Source organism: Morone saxatilis, unplaced genomic scaffold, assembly GCF_004916995.1.
Source record: "Morone saxatilis isolate NCDOM2014 unplaced genomic scaffold, NCSU_SB_2.0 Contig2, whole genome shotgun sequence".
Lineage (NCBI taxonomy): Eukaryota > Metazoa > Chordata > Actinopteri > Moronidae > Morone > Morone saxatilis.
In genome coordinates, this window is record NW_023339762.1 from 25,260,657 (window position 1) to 25,280,026 (window position 19,370).

General features: G+C 38.9%; 1 protein-coding gene across 1 annotated transcript in view; it reads left to right on the forward strand.

Annotated features, from left to right (window-relative positions):
• il34 (interleukin 34) overlaps positions 1-19,364 on the forward strand; it is a 35,999-nt gene extending 16,635 nt beyond the window's left edge. Inside the window, exons 3-8 of the mRNA XM_035665845.1 lie at positions 7,033-7,136; positions 8,061-8,138; positions 8,338-8,415; positions 11,799-11,906; positions 13,696-13,879; positions 16,477-19,364. Of these exons, the coding sequence (XP_035521738.1) occupies positions 7,033-7,136; positions 8,061-8,138; positions 8,338-8,415; positions 11,799-11,906; positions 13,696-13,879; positions 16,477-16,535 (611 nt within the window). The 3' untranslated portion in view covers positions 16,536-19,364. The remainder of the gene's footprint in view (positions 1-7,032; positions 7,137-8,060; positions 8,139-8,337; positions 8,416-11,798; positions 11,907-13,695; positions 13,880-16,476) is intronic.
• The last annotated feature ends 6 nt before the right edge of the window (positions 19,365-19,370 follow it).

Genomic DNA, 19,370 nt, shown 5'->3' on the forward strand with positions numbered 1-19,370 from the left:
TTCCTGCTGTGAGGTAACTGTAAGCTGGCAGAATAAGATAAAGAAAGCAGCAAAACATGGATTGTTGTCAGAAAATGTAAACAACAGGGTGGATGAGGTTGTTTGACAATACATCATGTCACCATATATTTTGGATTCCTTCAAGTACAAGTCTCTAGTTTTATCTAAAGTCAGTGGTTTCCAGTCTGGGGGTCAGTGTAGAGCATTGAAGTATAATAATACCAGCAAAAGCAGAAAAACATGGTCATTTTTTCATTTTAATCTTCAGAGGTAGACACATAACCACTGCGCTTTGTCAATGTCACATCACTCAGTGTGTTACATTAATTTTACTCACTTAACACTTGAATGCCAAACAAAACAGTCCTCCCATCCACCTGCAACAGTCTCATTAGTTTTAACTCACTGCAGAGCTTCCAAAGAGGTCATTAATCTGTCTTTGTCAGGACACTTTCACTGCAGCTGACCCCATGGAAGACCTGTGTGCTGAAAGACAAATTACTTGCACAGTATGTATATGTATTCTGCATCACAAATAAGATGTTTACGCTGCAGAACCACATGTATGGGAAAAGTTTTGTTTGTGAAGGATTGTTGAGCAGTTGTAGCCTGTACATTTTTACCCCACTATGACTGGTTTCTGTGGGTTTTTCCTCATTTCAATATTTAGGAGCAGTCCTCATTCCTTTAGAAATATAGTCACATGCAGCTTGTTAGCGTGCTGAAAGAGTGCAGGCCATTGAACATCCTCATGAAACACTTGAGTCCAACACAAGATTTCTATACATAGCCAGAATATAGTATATCCTTAAAATTTGTGATTGGGGCGTCTACAGTGATACAGCTCAAGGAATTCGTCAGTTGTACTAACTCAGTCCACCCTGTGTGCACCATGTGGTCATCTCCCAGGGGCTAAAGACATAAGAGAATGGGGGGTCTTTTAGCATGTAGGTTAGATGTTCGATCTTACAGTTTCCTACAGATGATACAAGTATGATGCTGTTCATTACCTGGTTCTAAGGATAAGCGAGTACACTATTATCTGTATCAGTTCAACCAACTAAATGGCATGTATTCGTATCCGTATAAAAATCTGTATAAAAAAAGAAACTTTAAGTATTGCATTCACACCCAACCAGGTTACAGTCCAGCTCTTTGTCAGCAATAAGATCATTTAGACGAAATTAATTGTTGGATAATGCCCAACATCTAATACAGCCAGATTTCATTTGTATGGCACATGGACAATATTATTATCAGCAATTTCATGAGGTTGAGTTTTTATGTATACAAGGTTGTTCATGACAGAGCCATTAAGGTCTGTTTTTCAGGTGATGCAGGCGTGCATTTGGCCAAGTGGCAATTACATTAATACTAGAGGTTGGCGGTTCGATCAAAGTGTCCTTGGGCAACCCCAAACTGCTCCCGTCACATTAGTGTTTCTGTTTGTGATGTGCGATTTAGATGAGCAGCTGGCACCATGCAGCCTGGCATCAGTGCGTGAATTGGTGAATGTAGGTGAATGCATAGTGTAAAGCACTTTGAGTGGTCGTAAAGACGAGAAAAGGTGCTATGCAAGTGCAGTTGCAACAAGAAAATCCCAAGATAAGTCCATCCATTTTTCTTCGTTATTTCTGTGTTGAATATTCTGTGTGTTTAATGCCACTGAGAGGCAGATATTGGGCAACAACAAACAAATCTCATGTGACGTTCTTCAACAGGTCCAGGCATGTGCAGATGTCAGTAATACTCCTATACTAATAACCACAGGTTAATTTGCTCTACATGAGCTGTCTACCAGTTTTCTTCTCAGCTCTAAAAGTACTCTGATGTTGCTATTATTGAGGTCACGTCATGACAGCGGCACATCAGTGAGGCAGACCTGTCACAGTGAGATATCAGTGCGGTGAGGCAGGCTCTGCGCAAACTGTAAGAAGTGAGTTTTCAGTTGAGGGTCAACTCTTTATTGTTGTCTATCATTACCAGTCTTAATGATGACCCTTTAAATGTATCCTGAAGTAATGTACAGGTTCTGTTGGAGTTTTTGGTCACTTTCAAACTGATGCTGTGGAAATATACAGATTGTGTGTTGGTTAACAGTTGGTTGGTCCACCACTTTGTCCAAACTGAAATATCTCACCATCCACTGGATGGATTGCCATGAACTTCAGACTTTTAGGCCAACGTCAGACTGACAGTAGCTCTCGCAAAAACGGGATGCCAATGCAGACAAAACATTGCCCGATTGTTGGGCAAAAAAGTTTAACCAGGCTCAACTTGTGCTGAAAAGTTTGCGAAACCATCTGACAAGGAACTGTGTTAGCCAATTATGCAGCACAAATACCTGGTAGATTGGTATGGTAAGGTAAATGGCTTATATCTCTACTGTTGGGATCATCACAACTAAAGATAAAATCGTTGCTGCCGTGATAACTTTCCAGAGTTGTAAAATCCTGTGTGTGAGTAATACAAGTCGTTGATAAGCCTTTAAACACACTGATGTGTTTAAACACATTGTTACCCCAACTGCTCTTTAGATCATATTTTATGATCCCATCAGTACCTTGAACCAGTGGTTCTCAACCCTTTTGGTGTCAAGGACCCTAAAAGTTATACACATCCGACCCATATTTGATAAGATGTAGTCTCAGGGATCCCAGTCTGATAAGATGGAGTTTTAGTCCATAACTGTGTATACTGCAGATTTATAGTTAGGAGTGTGAAACCTATGAGCAGAATGCTTATACATTCTCTCATTGGGCTAACTTTTAGTCAATGAAATAATTGAAATTAAAATATTCCTAAATTTTTTGGGGACCCCAGGTTGAGAACTGCTTCCTTAAATAACATGCCCCCACAATGCACCACAGGGCTGTTTTCTGTCTGCTAGTCATAGTCATATAGTATAATAGTCTTACTCTGTGATAGCTGAAAGTCCTCCCCATGTGTAAAAGTTTTGACAGTGTCAAAACAGCACTGCACAAGTTAGTCATGATTACAGATAATTACAATGATTACAGTTAAAATGAGGTCTTTTACCACAGACTACAGCTCACTGGTTATACACAATAGTGCTGTTTAATCATTTTTGTGTTTCTGTCTACTACACTATGAAAAACCAGTTATATAGTTCTCCTTGTGTGTTTGTGCTGCAATCTGATCCAACAGACTGAAACACACTATGAAAAGCTTTCACTCAGTTTACAACAACACTAACGAAAAATGAAAATAATCTCAGTACAATTCGTTCAGTGTCACACACATACACAGGCAGTCTCAGGCATTTGCAGGAGTACAAACAAGTGCTGACATGCAGGTTCAGATACAGAAACACATTTTATGAAGCATTCAAACTATCCCTGGATCTTATACCTGAATAGTGCTCAGGTTCTTTAGCAGCCAACAGGATGATGCAAGCTCATGTATGAAAACTTTTTGGGGAGTTACTGGGATAATGTGCTAATTAATTTTGTTTAAGTCAAAGGGAAGTATATATTAGTTTTATTAGTAGTCTAAATTAACCAGAATTAATACAGCTAAAAGAAACGGTATATAGTCAGAACTACAATGGCTGTTCTTCCATTGCTTTTGCATGATTCATCTTACAGTGATGATCTGTCAGTTTTGTTTCTGTGCTCTTTACACACAAAGACTTCCAGATGGTGCTGCAGCACTTTAACTCACTCTCTTACCTGTGAGAAAGGAGGCTTTCTCCTCGGAGTGGCAGCAGCCCTTGGCCTGTGTAAAGGCCTGTTTTCAGATACACACGTACATGTGGAGTGCATTCATGAGGACATATGATTCTTTTTATATGAACTTGAATACTGCAGTCAGTGGTACTTTTTCATGCAGTTGATATCCAGTTTAGACAGTAAATGGGGTTACCATTTATTCATGTATTTATTTTGTAATTAACCACAAATGTTCTATGTGAAAATCTGTATCGATAGCTGTTGTTGCTGCTGTTGCTTAACGTGACTATGCAGCAGTTTTGGTTGATCTCAGATAAATCTGACCTATGAGTCTTGCAGATTTGATGCATTTATGGTGCAAAAGGTTGGACAGAGTGGTAGTGCAGCTACAGCTCAGGATAAGTCCCTCTACTTTAGCTCTACTTGAGGTTTTATCTTATGTTGGAGCAACAGAGCAAAATAATTAAAGTTCCTACTAAGAAGAAATGTTGTTACTGTTTAAAACGTTGGATTTTTCTGAGCATAAACTGCAGGTAGATCAACAGATAATTTGAAAAATTGTTGTTACTTTAGTTTATTTACAAAAAAAAACTTATTTAGTATTTTCAGGATGAGAAAAGGTGCATTTGTACATGAATAGTTAAATGGTAAGAACAGAGCATGATAATACTCACGTGGAAATGACAGTGAGGTAAAGCGGTGATCATGTTTCTCCCTCTCGTGGGGAGTTCTTTAACATGCCTGGGTCACGTTGCAGTTATAAATCGTAAGTGTCTCACCTCGTGCTGAGCGCCTCTCTTTCTGTTATTATATGTCTGTGAGTGAGAGGGGAAATGAAAGACGTGAGAGAACAGGACATCTATGAGAGAAAGTGAAGCGTCCGCATAAAGATTTACTGTTGCATTTATACTTGTACCTGCACTGTATATTTTTTTGTTCATGCTGTTTATGTCGGAGTATTCATTTCACACGGTTCATACTGCTCATACTGTCTCTATGTGTCAGCCCTGAGATGAACTGGTGACCTGCCCGGGGTGTACCGCGCCTCAATGTCAGTTGGGATTGGCTTCAGCCCCCTGTGACCCTCCAAAGGATAAGTGGTTAGAGATAATTGATGGATATTCATATTTACCCCCTACGTCTTTACTGTTCTATACACATGTGCATACTCTGCACTTAACTGCTGTTTGCACTATTTCATTGTCTCAGTACCTGTGCGATGACAGTAGAATCGATCTAATTTAAGTGGGTTTAAAAGTGACATATACTGTTTCGTCACAATATTACAGCATTATAGAACTATTACTATTACTTCTTAATCCTGAAAACCGGATGGTGTACATTAAGGGTGTAAGAAAATATCAATCTTGTGATATTTTTATTTAGTGATATTGTATCTATTCTCAAAAACACTGTATTGATTTTTGTGTTTAAACCAACTGCAGTGTTGTAAATTTAGCACTATGATGTTGGATGTTACAGGGACTGGGAAGATCCCACAGTTCTGGTTGCATGAAAACTTTTTTAAACTCAGATGTATGTATGTGGTAGTGTATTCTTTTGCTAAAACTTGATTTAAATAAAATTGCAATATATCGCAGTATATTAAATCGTAACCCCTGTATCGTGATGCATATCGTATGGCCAGATTCTTGCCAATATACTGCCAATACTAGTGTGCAAACCTACAGGAGCTTGCTATTGCCATGCATTGATCTTTGTGGAGAAACAACATTTATAAAATAAATTCTCAAGTTAATGAGAGATTAAGATTCATATGTGATCTACCATTGCTCAAAACCTTTTTGGGTTTATAAAGCTGTGAAGGGTGTTTTAATGCGTGAAGCACAGTTAAATAGCTTTTTATGAAAAGTGCTATTCAAATGAAGTCAGGTTGATTGATTGATTGATTGATTGATTGATTGATTGATTGATTGGCCATCAAGTGTCCTCAATGAGTTTGCCCTTAATGGACGCCGTCAATGACTAAGAGGTATATGACAAACTGCTCAGCCTTGCCTCTTCTTCCTCCACATGAAAGCAATGCAGAGCCAAGAAAAACATGTGAAGTGGTATTCAAAGCATTTAAATGTGATATTTGTGATTAGGAAAACAGGCTACTGACTAGTTTTTTTCCTCTTGCACAGGCGCAGAATGAAAAAAACAGTTCAGATACTGACAGAATCGAGATGAATGTTTAACAGTGGCAAGCAACTGTCAAGATAATTGCTTGGTTGACTGATTTGCTTGGCTGAGTCAATGACAAGTCTGTTTGTTTTACTGGGACACTTCAACAAATGGTAAAAGACGGTGGAGTCGTAAAAAGGAGTCTTCAATTGAAATTCCAGATCATTGGTAACTTGTTTTGAATGCATAAAATAAGTTCTGACGTTTTTTTTTTGCCGTGGCACAAATTATGTTCATAAAAGGATACCTGCTTGTTCAAACAAACTATATTAACGTTTTTGGCAGAAGTGACGTTGAAGTCTCAGAGACGAGGACAAAAGTTTGGTCCAGACAATGATCCCAGAAGAAGCACCCTAAAGACTTTGGTGATTCCCTGACTTTTCTTCTACCACCTCTATGAGGTGGACATTTGTGGTTTTGAGTGACATGTCTTGACAACTGTTGGACGGTTATTGTCAGGAAATTTGTTTGCCTCAGGATGAATTGTAATAATGTTTCACCTAACGGCTGAAAATATAAAAAAATATGTAACATTGCAGACTGTTGCAATATATCCAGGGGGCAAAATACAAGAGAGCCATGGGATGTATTGATATTATGTATGATTCATGCATAAGGGTGACCTAATTCACTTTAATAAAGATATCGCCATGCATGCTATTTTTGCCATCAACACTGAAGCCTAGCGACGCGATATCATTGACTTCACTCACTTTAATTCAGATACCAGAAAAAAACAACTGTCTTCTCAGTCTGCACACAAAATCGTTGCATTATTCGTTGCTCTGTTTTGTAGTCAGCATACTATGACTCATGTCTCTTTTGAGGCAGGCACGACCACACCCGATAAGAAAAAGTGAGCTCCCCTAGAAAGCCAGGGTATAGTACACTGGATATATCTATCCTGACAACTTTTTGATCCATGGTGGATCTGGTTGACTTCTGTCAAGGCAGACTATTGTCACAGTAGCTCTGCTTCAACACAAAGTGATCATACATCAAACCGATGCACTGCTAACTAAAATCCTGTAAACTCACACATCATTACGCACACATATTGGTCACACATGCAGTAGTTTGGCCAAACAAGTCAAGTAGTTTCTCTTTGTGTAGTGATTGTGCAGTTAATCTCATGCTGCTCCTGTTTTTGTAGGCCTGTTTCTGCTAGCACCTGTTCAGATGGCCCCGACACCGGCTAGCATGTGCACACCCTTGAGGACGCTCAACAACAGCCTCAGCCACAGGAGACGCTACATGGTGAGAGAATGATGTCATGTTTGCAAGCTTGTCTCAATGAATGTGGAGACACGTGTTTAGTTGCCTTGTGGGTGGAAGGTCAGTGGTCGTAAATTCTGGACTAGCTGGGTGGGACCAGAGCAGTGGGAGTAAATGTGAGGTACAACTCTGACCCTAACGTTCGGTGTATTCAAGGGGTCATTCTTAGAAGTTTCGTTCACTTCTACTGAAATTAGTCATTTCCTGCCATTCCCAGGATGATTTTCAGCTGACTGCAGCCAACTAGACAATAATAAGAGACAACAATGAGAACAATAGTGACAACAGAGACTGTTTTTTAGAAAGAACTGAGAGAGACTAGGCACTAGTGATGGTTGCCAGGACATCCTGACTTCTAGCTCCAAATAAGGGACATTAGTGTCCATAAATCCTTTACATTAAAACACTTTCTGAGTGGTTAATGCCTTCAAAACTCTACTCAGGTTTCTGTGAAGAATTTGTCCAGGTTAAATTTACCCTACAATCACTGGGATTATTTTTTCAGACTCGACCATGCTCCACCAGAGTCGCAGAACTATACTACCCTTGACAAATAAACTAAACTTGATGTTTAAAATGTTGGAGTGACCCTCTATGGTTGATATTTTTACTGAACAATAAAATCCAGGCGTAGACAATATGGATAAGTGCTGTACCTTTATCCATCATGCACTATATCCTTTATGCTGTTGATTAGATTGTCATGAAATGGTATTTTTAGTAAGTAGAGAGTGTGGGAGAAGACAACTTCTGTGTTTGCGTGTCATGTTATATACGAGAAGAAGTTAAAAAGAGAAAAAGTTAAATTTACTAGTTTTGATAGTAAATGTGACATAAACATGTATTACTGCTTTCTGCTTTATAAAATGCGCGTGATAATTGTTTCTCTTTTTCTCTGTGTTACAGAAGCACAACTTCCCCATCAACTACACCATCAGGGTTCACCAACACGAAGTCTTTAAACTGTCAAACATCAGCAGAATGGTAAAAGTCGTGATACCGTCTCTTGATTTATTGACTCTTTTCCCGTCACTGAGGACATGGTGGAGGAGATTCCTCAGATGATGCTTGACATGTACCTTATTTTCAAGGCCAGACTTTGAGTCTGTGACTTTATGCCACCAGTCAAAGGTCTGGCTACTGAGATTAATAAAAAATGTCTTTTCTCTCCTCAACCCATCAGAGGTTACAGGTGGAGGGGTTGGATGAGCTGGTTCTCCAGAGGTTGTGGTTCCAGGTCAACCAAGGCGTGTTAAAAAAGGTAAGAATATCATCTGCATAAAAATACAATTTTTCCCATTTTGTCCAAAAACATTTTATTTTATTTTCCTTGTGTAAATGTTTAAACAAGTTAGGGGTCCCTTTTCCTTTGCTCCTTAGTGCCTGAATAGGTCTGAGCTGTTAAAATGACTACACCACTTGTTTGTTTTTTTATTTCTATAATTTCTTGTCAACTGTGTCCACTTATTTTATTAGCCTTCAATTTAAATTTTCAAGAAATTAAATTACATTGTGAGTAACCACTTAAGCACTCCAACTACCAAGTTGTCCTTAAACCATCTCTGGCTAAAATCTGAGACATAAAGGGACACAACATTATGTGTGCATACGGTCAACCAATTAGTCAATCATTCATCATTCAGTTTTTAAAAGCATAAATTCATATTGTGTGTGTTTTATTGTTGTCTGTCACTGGAAGATCTTTCATTTTCTTTGACAACTGTGATAAAAAGGTTATTTGAGTTGACTGGGGATTATATAATGCTATCAGCTGAAAGAGTGTAGCTGTTCACTGTGTCAGAAATCAAATGCTTTTAGGATTTGCATAATTGCTTAAAAGCACCAAGGTTCCAAGAATCTTATACGAAACGGGTTTAAGAACCAGAACAAATTTGGTGGAAAAACTATTAGTGTGATACTGAGCTCATTTGAGGCCACTGGTGGCCCTGCGCTTCAGTGTAACTTGAGCCTCTCGTCATACCTCAGATACCTTACTGCAGTGACGCAAAGGGTTGGGAAGAAGCATTGTTAAAGAAAGAAATTGTTAAATTTATTTAGCTGAGCAGGTCTAGATAAGTGCATGACACAAGAGATGCCACAAAGTCTGCAGTTTAATCAGGAGACAATTATGAGTGAACCCCATGTGCATAGTCATGATTAGAAAAGTCTTTCAAACCATTGTGACATAATCACAATCATAATGGTTTTTAGGGGTTAGTGAAGTCGTGAGTAGTATACGAAACCCCACAAAGGGAATCTAGACACTGGTAGTGGGGATGAAGGGAGGAAGAGAATGGCTGAACTTTGATAAATTCAACATGGGCACTGGATGAGAGGAACTTGAGGTGAATGAAGTGGAGGAGGGTTGCAATGATTTCACACTGAAATGGCAGCTGACAGCAGCAGAGAGGAGCACAGATTTAAAGTTTGACAGCAAAGGCATGATTGGCTAATTGAGATTGCAGCAAAATCTGATTTAAATAGGTAAACAATGAGTAAACACCCATAGTCAGCTGGTTAAGAAAGAATTGTGAATGAATGAGGAATAAAAATAGTCTTCCTAACTGAACTTACGTTCGGTTCATTTGGCTGTGGGAAAATGTCTGAAGTAACCCTGTTAGTACATCAAAGCTCAGTCTAAAGTAGTGCTAATCGTGTTTCTTTCATGAAATATATTTAGTGTCTCAAAGGTTTTCATTGTTGCTCAGCCAGTGGAAATACGTCACTCATTCAACCGTTTTGTTTTGAGCGAGTAAGAATGTGCCCCACTCATTTCTATTCACTTGCACGTAAGAGGAAGAGTTAAGGAGGAGCTCATTTTAAATGGAGTTATACCAGCAGCAGGAAAAATGAACATAAGCAAATTGCAATATTTAAACCTTCATTTAAAAACTGCATCCTCTGTGTTACTCATACATTTCATATTACAATGTTTGTTACATAGCAGTAGCACATTTTCACAATATTTTGCTTCAGCAACTCTCTTTTGACATTCCTCGTCTTTTATTTGAGGGAAATCATAAGACTCTGTCAATCAATAAAAATAATTATTTTAAAACCACATGTCAGTCATTGACAGATTAAGGGAACAGGCACATACTGTATGCTGGCTAGGGACTGGTCAGTTTTTTTTCCTTTTCCAAAACACAGGAGCTTAAAGTAGTGCCATACCACACACCTACACTCACATTTCGCCCTCAGGTAAAAGATAAAGTAGCATGTTCTGCTCACCTGAGCACAAAGGTTGAATTAGTTGGGCAGGGCCTCTCTATTAAAAAAAAACTCAGTACCTGGGGCTTCAACCCGTTTAATCCTCACAATTAAATGATCACATTTAATTGCCAATTGAGTGAAGTTAAAGTGTCTTTGGTGTTGGAGAGTCCTCTCCTCCTCCTTCTTCTTCTTCCACACCCACACGTCCGTTCACATTTAACAAATGCGTAGCACTTAGGAAAACAGACAACACCCTTAAACCGCACTTAATGCACACTTAACCTAATACTCAGTGGTATTCTGAGCTGCACGAGTCTACTGGGTCACACCAGTACAGCTCTCAGCACCAATGGGCATGGTTTGCTGACCACCAATAGTTGATTTCATTGGGTTCATCACACATTAGATTCATCTTTCATATTTTTTAACCAATGTTTTATTGAAAAAAAATCCAACTTGTTGTACATAGTCGGAATAACAGTACACAAGGAATTGTCAGTTTTAACAATGCTTCTTCCCACCCCTGAACAAGCTTAACTTACCTGTTGACCACCCCCCCCCCATTATAAAGCCAGTAAAAATGACAGTGTGAGTTGTACAAATTACGAATACAACAATGACAGTAACTCGAAAGTAAATTAAAAAAAGGAATAAAATAACACAATGGTGTAAAAATGGAAATAAATTAAAAAATGAGACTGAAAGAGATAAAGAAAAACATTTGTAAAGAGTAAACAAGAAAGAAAACATCATTAATAACAACAAGGATGTTGCAGTACTACGCTGTAAAACCCAATAAGTTAGTTCAACTCAAACTTTGTAAGGAAACTGATTGCCTTAAACCATAAAAGTTTATTAACTCAAACAATTTAAGCATTAAATATATTTGATTTGAATATAAGTAACTTAGTATTTATTGTTACATTCAGATAATTTAACTTAAAACTAGTTAATATATTACACTCATAGACAGGATTTCTCCAAACTTATTTACAATGTGTTACCACTTACGTTGAATTTACTCTTAGTTTTCTTCCACAAACAACAAACACAAAAAAACAGCTGACGTACCATTGATAATTAATAGATTATCAAAGTGTTAGCCAATATATTCTCTGTGAATCATCTTATCTAATTGTCACTGCTACTGCTAGGCTGCTTGTTTTTTATGTGACTAACATCAAATCTTGTCACTTTGGGGGATCATTAAGAATTATTTGGATGCATACGTATGGAGGCATACAATGATTTATAAACTGAAATAAAAAATCTGAATCTGACCTCTCTTTCTCGCCCAGTAGTCACTGTCATTAATGCTGTTAATACGAGTAACATTTGACACACGTTTAACACATTTAATTTTGCCCGAGTCAAAGGTCTGCATGGAGAAGGTCATTAAGCTTGTTGACTAAGGACAAATTGAAATTTCAGATCCTCCGGGTTATGCCAGAGAGACATCCTTCGCGTCCATACACGGCTGAGTTGGAAATACGCTTCAGGGATGCAGAGGGAGTCTTTGTACATTCGCATCCCACTGAGGTAAGTTAGAGTTCACATATCAGCACCGCAGCTCTATTAAATTCCTCCTGAACTTCCTCTTTATTTGAAGAGGAATTGAATAGAGCTTTGGTCCATGTATCTGTACCACAGCTCTATCAAATTCCTTTTCAAATGAAGCAATTCAGTCAGTAAGTGAATTTCCCTCTGACTGTAAGGGTCATAGGATATTTGACAGGAGACGGATGTCACATTGATCCTATTTATCAATATTGGGAATGAATGGTCTTATCACTGCAAGATTAAATGCGGCTTCTATTTACGATCCAACAGGAGTTCAGTGAAGGTGAACTTAGGACACTGATTGATCATTCAGTGAAGTGCATATGAGGGATGTTTCATTAATGGTGACTCATCAGTGTTGGTATGTGATCGAAAATCATGTGTCCTCTTTGTGCTCTGTGTTAAATCATGTTGGCCCAGCAGTAGCAACAATAAAAAAAAAACACTTAATAGACCAGTTTTCAAATGTCAGACATGGACTTTTTGACATTTAAATGCATACAGTTGGCAAAATTGCATGAGCACTCACAGGTGTGCCAAATAGGCCGCACCTGGATCCCCTGGCCTTCCAATTTAACGGTGTAGAGGGACAGTGGTAGGACCTACAGGATATTTCAGCTGTACATTTACATTATGTAATGTGTAATTCTTGTAATTCTGTTAGATCATGCTGTTCCTAAATGTATCTTGCTTTGCATTTTGCAATATGCATTTTTTGTATTTCATGTTTTTGCTATGCTCTTACATTTCTAAAAAATATATATAAAAACATAAGACTGTGATGGCACCTGACTGGTCATGTGACCCAGATGCGGGCTATTTAGCACACCTGTGAGTGCTCATGCAATTTTGCTGAGCGAACCTGAGGAAGCTGCAAGCAAGTTGTTCGCTCTTAAATTAATCACAGTAAAGTCACTCCAGTGTGCGGTGGTTCATTCTGATTTTTAATTACATGGTCCTGCGACCTACCAGCACCTGACTGTTGTTGGCAGTGCATGGGGAGTTTTGTTTACAACCTATCCGCCATCAATGCCCTTTGGCCTTGTGTTGAAGCAGACAGTGAGTCTAAAGTCAGCAGACAGTGAGTCTGCACTGATCGCAGCCAGCTCTGATGCTGAAATTGTGATCCATATCTGGTTTGTTCTTCCTCTTACGTAAATGTTAAATACACATGCCAAGTAGACATCAGTGGGGTTTGCTACAACCGACTTCCCAACACCTCAGAATACCCCAAGACCAGGGCCACGTTCACAAATTTTATCTTATCACTATGAGTGATAACATTGACGCTAAATGGCTTTAAATGGTACCAGTACCAGACTTTAAAGAACCAGTGTGTAGGATTGTGAGGAGGAACCTAAGTCTGAAGGAGTCGCAAGTTCAGCGTGGTTGGACACTTTAAAATATTATGGATTAAAAGCATCTGTTGGCTTTCTCTCAGTGTAAATGGTTGAAAGATGTAGGAAAAAGTGATCGCTGGGCAATCAATCTTCCCTTTTCCGCTGTTTAGGGAAGTTTTTCTGCTTTTTCTTCCATCAAGACATGATATTCTTGTGCGTATTGACCTTACATAACCACCATAAATATCACATTTTAAGATGCTTACATATTTATATATATTATTTTACATTTTTTTACATTGTTGAGTGCTGTTGATGTATTTCTTGCAATATATTGACATTTTTATAGATAGATCCATATCCATTTACTCCATATTTATCCCACCTGGCTGTCTCTCACCCGTGTGTGTGTGGGGGTGTGTGTCCAGGTGTTCCAGCAGGAGCTTCCAGAGGTTATCCAGGACACTTGGGATGATTTGACAGAAGAGCACGACAGAGTGCCAGAGTCCAGATGGCGATATGCTTCCCCAAAATCCCTCCTGGACAACTTCTGCCACACCATGCACTGCCTCTTCAGCGAGTGCTTTGCCAGCAAAGAAGTGCAGCAGGACTGTGAGTATAACAAAGGAAACCCTACAATGACTCCAGGCTGCAACTAAGAACTTGTTCTATTGTCTAATGTGAATGCACTATAATCACAGGGACAGGCACACAAACAGAACGGGCTGTGTAAAGAACAATTTAAAGCAAAGAAAACAACCAGCTAGTCTAAACTGCACAGACAGGACATTGCAGCATGTCAATATTTGTTTCTTATCTACATGCCTATTGAACTTTTGGTACCTTGGAGTCTACGTGGTTCTCACAATAGGACTCCTTGTTAGGACCTAATAAGAAAATGGGGAGGGGGGTATATTTAGACCTGTCAGGGGCCAAATCAAGTGCTGGATTAGATTTAGACATGAACAGACTATGGTCAGGAGAGTACATTATTAGTTGTTGCTCAGCATTACATCCACTGGGGGGGACGTTGTGTATGTGTCCTCTTTTGCTCTCACTCGAAGCATAGCCAAACCTTTGATGCTCTGGGTCGTGCTTGAGTCTTTGCCTCACCATTTAAACAAGATTTTGTGGCTCCAGAAATGATTATTCTGCACGCAGAAGAAGAACTCATCACTGATATTTGATCTCCCTACCTGTCAAAAACATTGGCACACACACCATGGCACACAATAGCACGAGCAGTAGAAAATACCAAAATGGCATTTTTATTACCACGCAGGTGTAAAACTGCCAGAATCATGGGAATGAGGTAAATCAAACCGTTACTAAAATGCAGAACTTTTTCATTCATGCAGTAGCTTGAAGGGAGATTTAGTTGTGCAATAGTGCACTGGAGCAGGACTGGGATGTTGGGGGGATTTTTACTGCCTTTTTATTGATAGTGACAGCCTAAGAGTGATAGGAAAAGGGGATGATATGCAGTAAAGAGTCGAACCGATTGCTGCTGCAGCAAGGACTCAGTCTTGATACATGGGGCGCCAGATCTACCAGGTGAGCTATCAAGCTGCCCTGTTTTCCAGACAATTTAAATTTAAGCTTCTTTTCAGTCTTGCAGTCTTGTAAAACTATTTACATTTGTAACCCCTTCCATACGGTGTGCAGCACTACTTGTTGAGTGTGCTGAAAGCATCTGTCGTTCATTTTCTGTTTGTGTAGACTCATAGAGCAGAGCACAGAGAAATCTTCAGGTGGGGGCATGGAGACTTTAAAGGGTAGCAGAAATATATGCTGATTTAATTGCAAACAATCATATATTTATTTATATTTGCTTGGAAAAGCCTTCAAATGAAGGTATTTCATTTGAAAGCAATAAATTGTTTTATTTCCAAATGTTCAGACATTTTTCTAAATACATATTTTTTCCCTTATCTTAAGCCTGTCACTTAGTCTAAAATGCGGGCAATTTTTCAAATAATTAGAAATTAATGTGTTAAATTTGACAGCAATGGACACCAAACCAGGGTGGCGAGGCATTTTTTATGCCATCCCTCTATATGTCGGCCCTGTATGGCTCCCTGTCAACAACCTTTGTGTGCATCTGCAATGCAAAGAGACGAGATGTGTTGTTGAAGCTTATTTTGGCATCGACGTATCCAACATATCCATAATGGTACTCAAAGCACAACCAGGAGGCCTCACTTCAGTTGTTTTTGATGAGCCCAAGCCTCCACGCCGCCCCAGGACATGGCTCAAACATACCTTAGCATCACGGACATGGAATGCAATGTGTTTGTTAGAAGAAAACCAGAACGTTTGGATAATATGGGCATCTGCTACAATAATGCTACCCCGGGCATTACCAAGATGACATTCCCCCAATCGCAGAACGTAACCAAACTTAGTGTTTCCTGTTAGAGAGGCCCTAACATGAGGGGATTGAACACATGTGACTGCATTTATTAGGAACAGTGCTATACTGTTACATGTCTCATGTGCACTTTAATTCAGCCCATTTGACCTCTGCAAGACAGATTTAATAAGGCAGGTCAACATTTAAAGCTTTCATTTCTAATATCAAATGGCAGCGTGCATCACAATCACTGACTGCAATAGCACAGACAACCATCACTTCAACAGCCAACACATGACACATTTCCGTAGCAGATGGGGAAGTGATGAGCAGCAAGATATCGCTATATGTCTCCTCGGCTGAGTGAGTATACAGGTGGTATACACTTGCAAACCTGTTGCTTCTCCTCTATTAACTCATTAAAAGCACGTTTTCTCAGCAGTTTGGTATTGCAACGCAAAAAGTGAAACATTCCAGTTTTCATACTCCATGGTGCGTTGTTCTACTTATAGAAACATGGTGGCTCACGTGCTTTTGACCCACTCGTATTTGAGGCTGCTGTTACAGTTGAATCTGCGTTTGGTGATGTTCACAGTTCTGTGACTGCGTAATAAAACCTCAAAATACATTACATACATAAAAAAGGTACAAATTAAGTTACATACAGTTGCAAATACTTTGTATGTGACTCCTCAACACGGTGAAACCTGAGAGCTCTGGTCCCAAGGCTCATACTATACATCCATATCGAGAAGCATTCATAATGTGACAGTAAAACATGTGGCCCTGAAAAGAGACACAGAATAATATTTATGGGAGTGCAAATGATTAATGAAGTTTCTCTTCTATCTTCCAGACTGTAGTGTTTCGTATTGGAGGAAGGGGAGGAAGAAAGACTTGGAGCCCAAAAGCTGAGAAGAAGACAGTGGGGTGAAGGTGTCCCTGTTGATACTGATAAGGAATTGGTATCATGATCTCCCTTGAGCTGCAGGGAGAGGCGTAAACGGACAATTTGTAGGTACAGTAACAGTATTCATGGTGATTTTAGGAGCATAAGGACTTTCTGCTAAAATTAAATAAAGCTCATTTGGGAGCTCCATGTCCTCAGATTCCCCAATTCTCCATCAGTCAGGAAGGCTGAGACTTCTTGAAATCTCTTGATGGCATCTTAGATCAATGCTTTGATACTTCATGTTTTTGGAAGAGACTAAATTGATGTACGATCAGTATATTAGATAAATTTCTTTTCTAAGGAATTTTCTACACCGGGAGCGAGGACATCACTGTGGCTTTGCCAAATCTCTGCCCAGAAAGCCTGTGATGTGCTCCAGTGGGCCTGCGTGGTTCACCTCAGAGACCAACCAGATGCAGCGAGAGAGACTATACATTGGATTATTGTATCGAGAAACTTCAGCTGACTTTGTACCATAGCTACACCTCTCTCTCTCTCTTCCATCAATGCTCCTTTCAAACACCAATGAGCTAGAGCGAGAGCATTGTACATGAACTGAACTTCAACCTTCAAGGCAAACTGATAACTACTGTTTTTCTCTTCCCTCTTCAGTTGTTGTATGCATCTCTTACCCGCAGCCTGCATTTAAAGTGTTATTTTTATAACTTAGCTTTTGGCCCAAATTGCATATTCAAAAACTGTCAAAATAACTTTTTTTTTATATATAACTTTGTTCATTGCGATGAAAAAATGGTACAATACTGTATGATATATTCAGTAACATATTATGTATATAAAAAGACAAAAGAAAAGAAAATGTATAAGTACATAGTGATAGTTGAAAAAAACAACATACAATAAAAAAAAACAGTTACCTAAAATAAAAGTTAAAGACAACATAAGAATATAATAGGCAATTGAATATGTATTTGTAAAGAATAGAAAAGACGCAGGGCAGCGAGCATGGCTACTTCTGACTTTGTGTTTTTTTATGGAACGGTGGGTAATTGGATTTTCTCTTTAATATGGTTAAGAAAGGGATTCCGTACTTTATGAAAAGCCTTTGTGGAGCCCCTTTATGAGTATCTTGTTTTCTCTAACTTAAAAAAAGTACAAAAGTAGGTCTTTGATCCAGTGACTAAAGGTAGTTGGGTGAGCATTTTCTCTTTCGGAGATTGTTTTAAAGCTGAGACACCAAAATTCTTGATGCTTTGCACAGGACCAGAACATATGGGCACGAGTAGTGGGGGATGAGTTGCAGAGAATACCTGAGGGACTGACGTCTGGGAAGTATTTAGATGTGTTCTGTTTAGTCCTGTGGGTGTGCTGCAGAGTTGCCTGGCACAGATTGAGGAGGTATGAACTGGTGATGGGATCCAGCCTTGAAGACAGAGCTCTAACCCATTGGAGGGAGATGCTGAATTCAGTGTTTCTGTAATACAAACACAGAGATATACAAACTTGCATGTGGCCTTAAATTGAATCACTTACCTGTAAATTTAGTTTGTAGCTATTTCATTCACACACAAAGAGTGATAAACAACATACAATCACCTCCTTCTGTCCAAGCTGTGCATTTTTATGTTATTATAGATCTGTTATAGAGGTTATTATTTTTCTCTTCCATCAGGCAACTATTGAATATTTTGATGTCTCAATTACCTGTGCAAAGCTTAATAGTGACAATAAGCATTTTACACATGAAGTCACAGTCAGGCCACAAATCTGGATACAATTCCAAATGTAATAATCTTAAATAAATGAAAACAATCTAAAAACAATTACATGGTAAAATATTTGCTGAAAATGTGCAAGTTGATAGATTACAGTTGCATCCCAGGCTGGTTTGGGGCATTTTCACTTGCTCCTTTCAGAATTTCAGCTAAGAAAATATGCAAGAAATCCCTGCATGAAATTTGGAACTCCAACAAATTCTGACTTATTTTACTTCAACGCAAATCAGGATCTCTTGTCATTATTATAATTTTTTTGTTTCTGTTCGAGATTGCTCCTCAGTGTGTGTCAGCTTTACTGTGTTATCTTTTTTCCACTTGTGCAATTCCACTCATGGCTATTAAATGTATGAACATGTCAGGCTTTGAGGAATTAAGACAAACAGCTACGTATATTGTAGAGACCATAAGTTAGTTTAACGTGCACTATGTGAGGCTGTTGTGAGGCTCAGCGCAGAAACGATAATGCAAATCTGTGAAAAACTTCAAAACGAAGGCATGCCGACATTGTTTGTATAAATTAAATCATATACAGTGCATGCATGGGTTTTATAGGCCCATATCAGCAACGTGACTTAAACCCAACCTAAACCCAAAACCTTCAAATGAACATTGACAGAAAAATTCAAAATTAGAAAAATATTGGGTCACAGCTCGTAAAAAAGTTAAGTGAGGTGTGTGTGGCTATTTAGATTTAGATTTAGACTTTTTAGTAGACACACTGTACATATAAAAAACTCACAGTAGTCAAATCTGCCTGGAGCCAGAATTATGCCCAAAATACTTCTCCAGATGTAAGGTGGCATGAAAAACACAGATGTTAAAGTCAGTTATGTTCAGCCACCGGATCAACTGAAGGCCATCTGTAATTGACCTGTCCTAAGTCCCGCTCCTTTTTGGTACCTTGGCCAACTTCCTCCTTTCCAGTACTTACAAATGCTACATGCTAATCTCATCTATGTTGAAAAGACAACCACATTTTGAAGATAGTTATCAAAATCTAAGTACAAGAAAAGGAGGAAGTTGGCTAAGGTACCAAAAAGGGGCGGGACTTTGGAAGTGTTG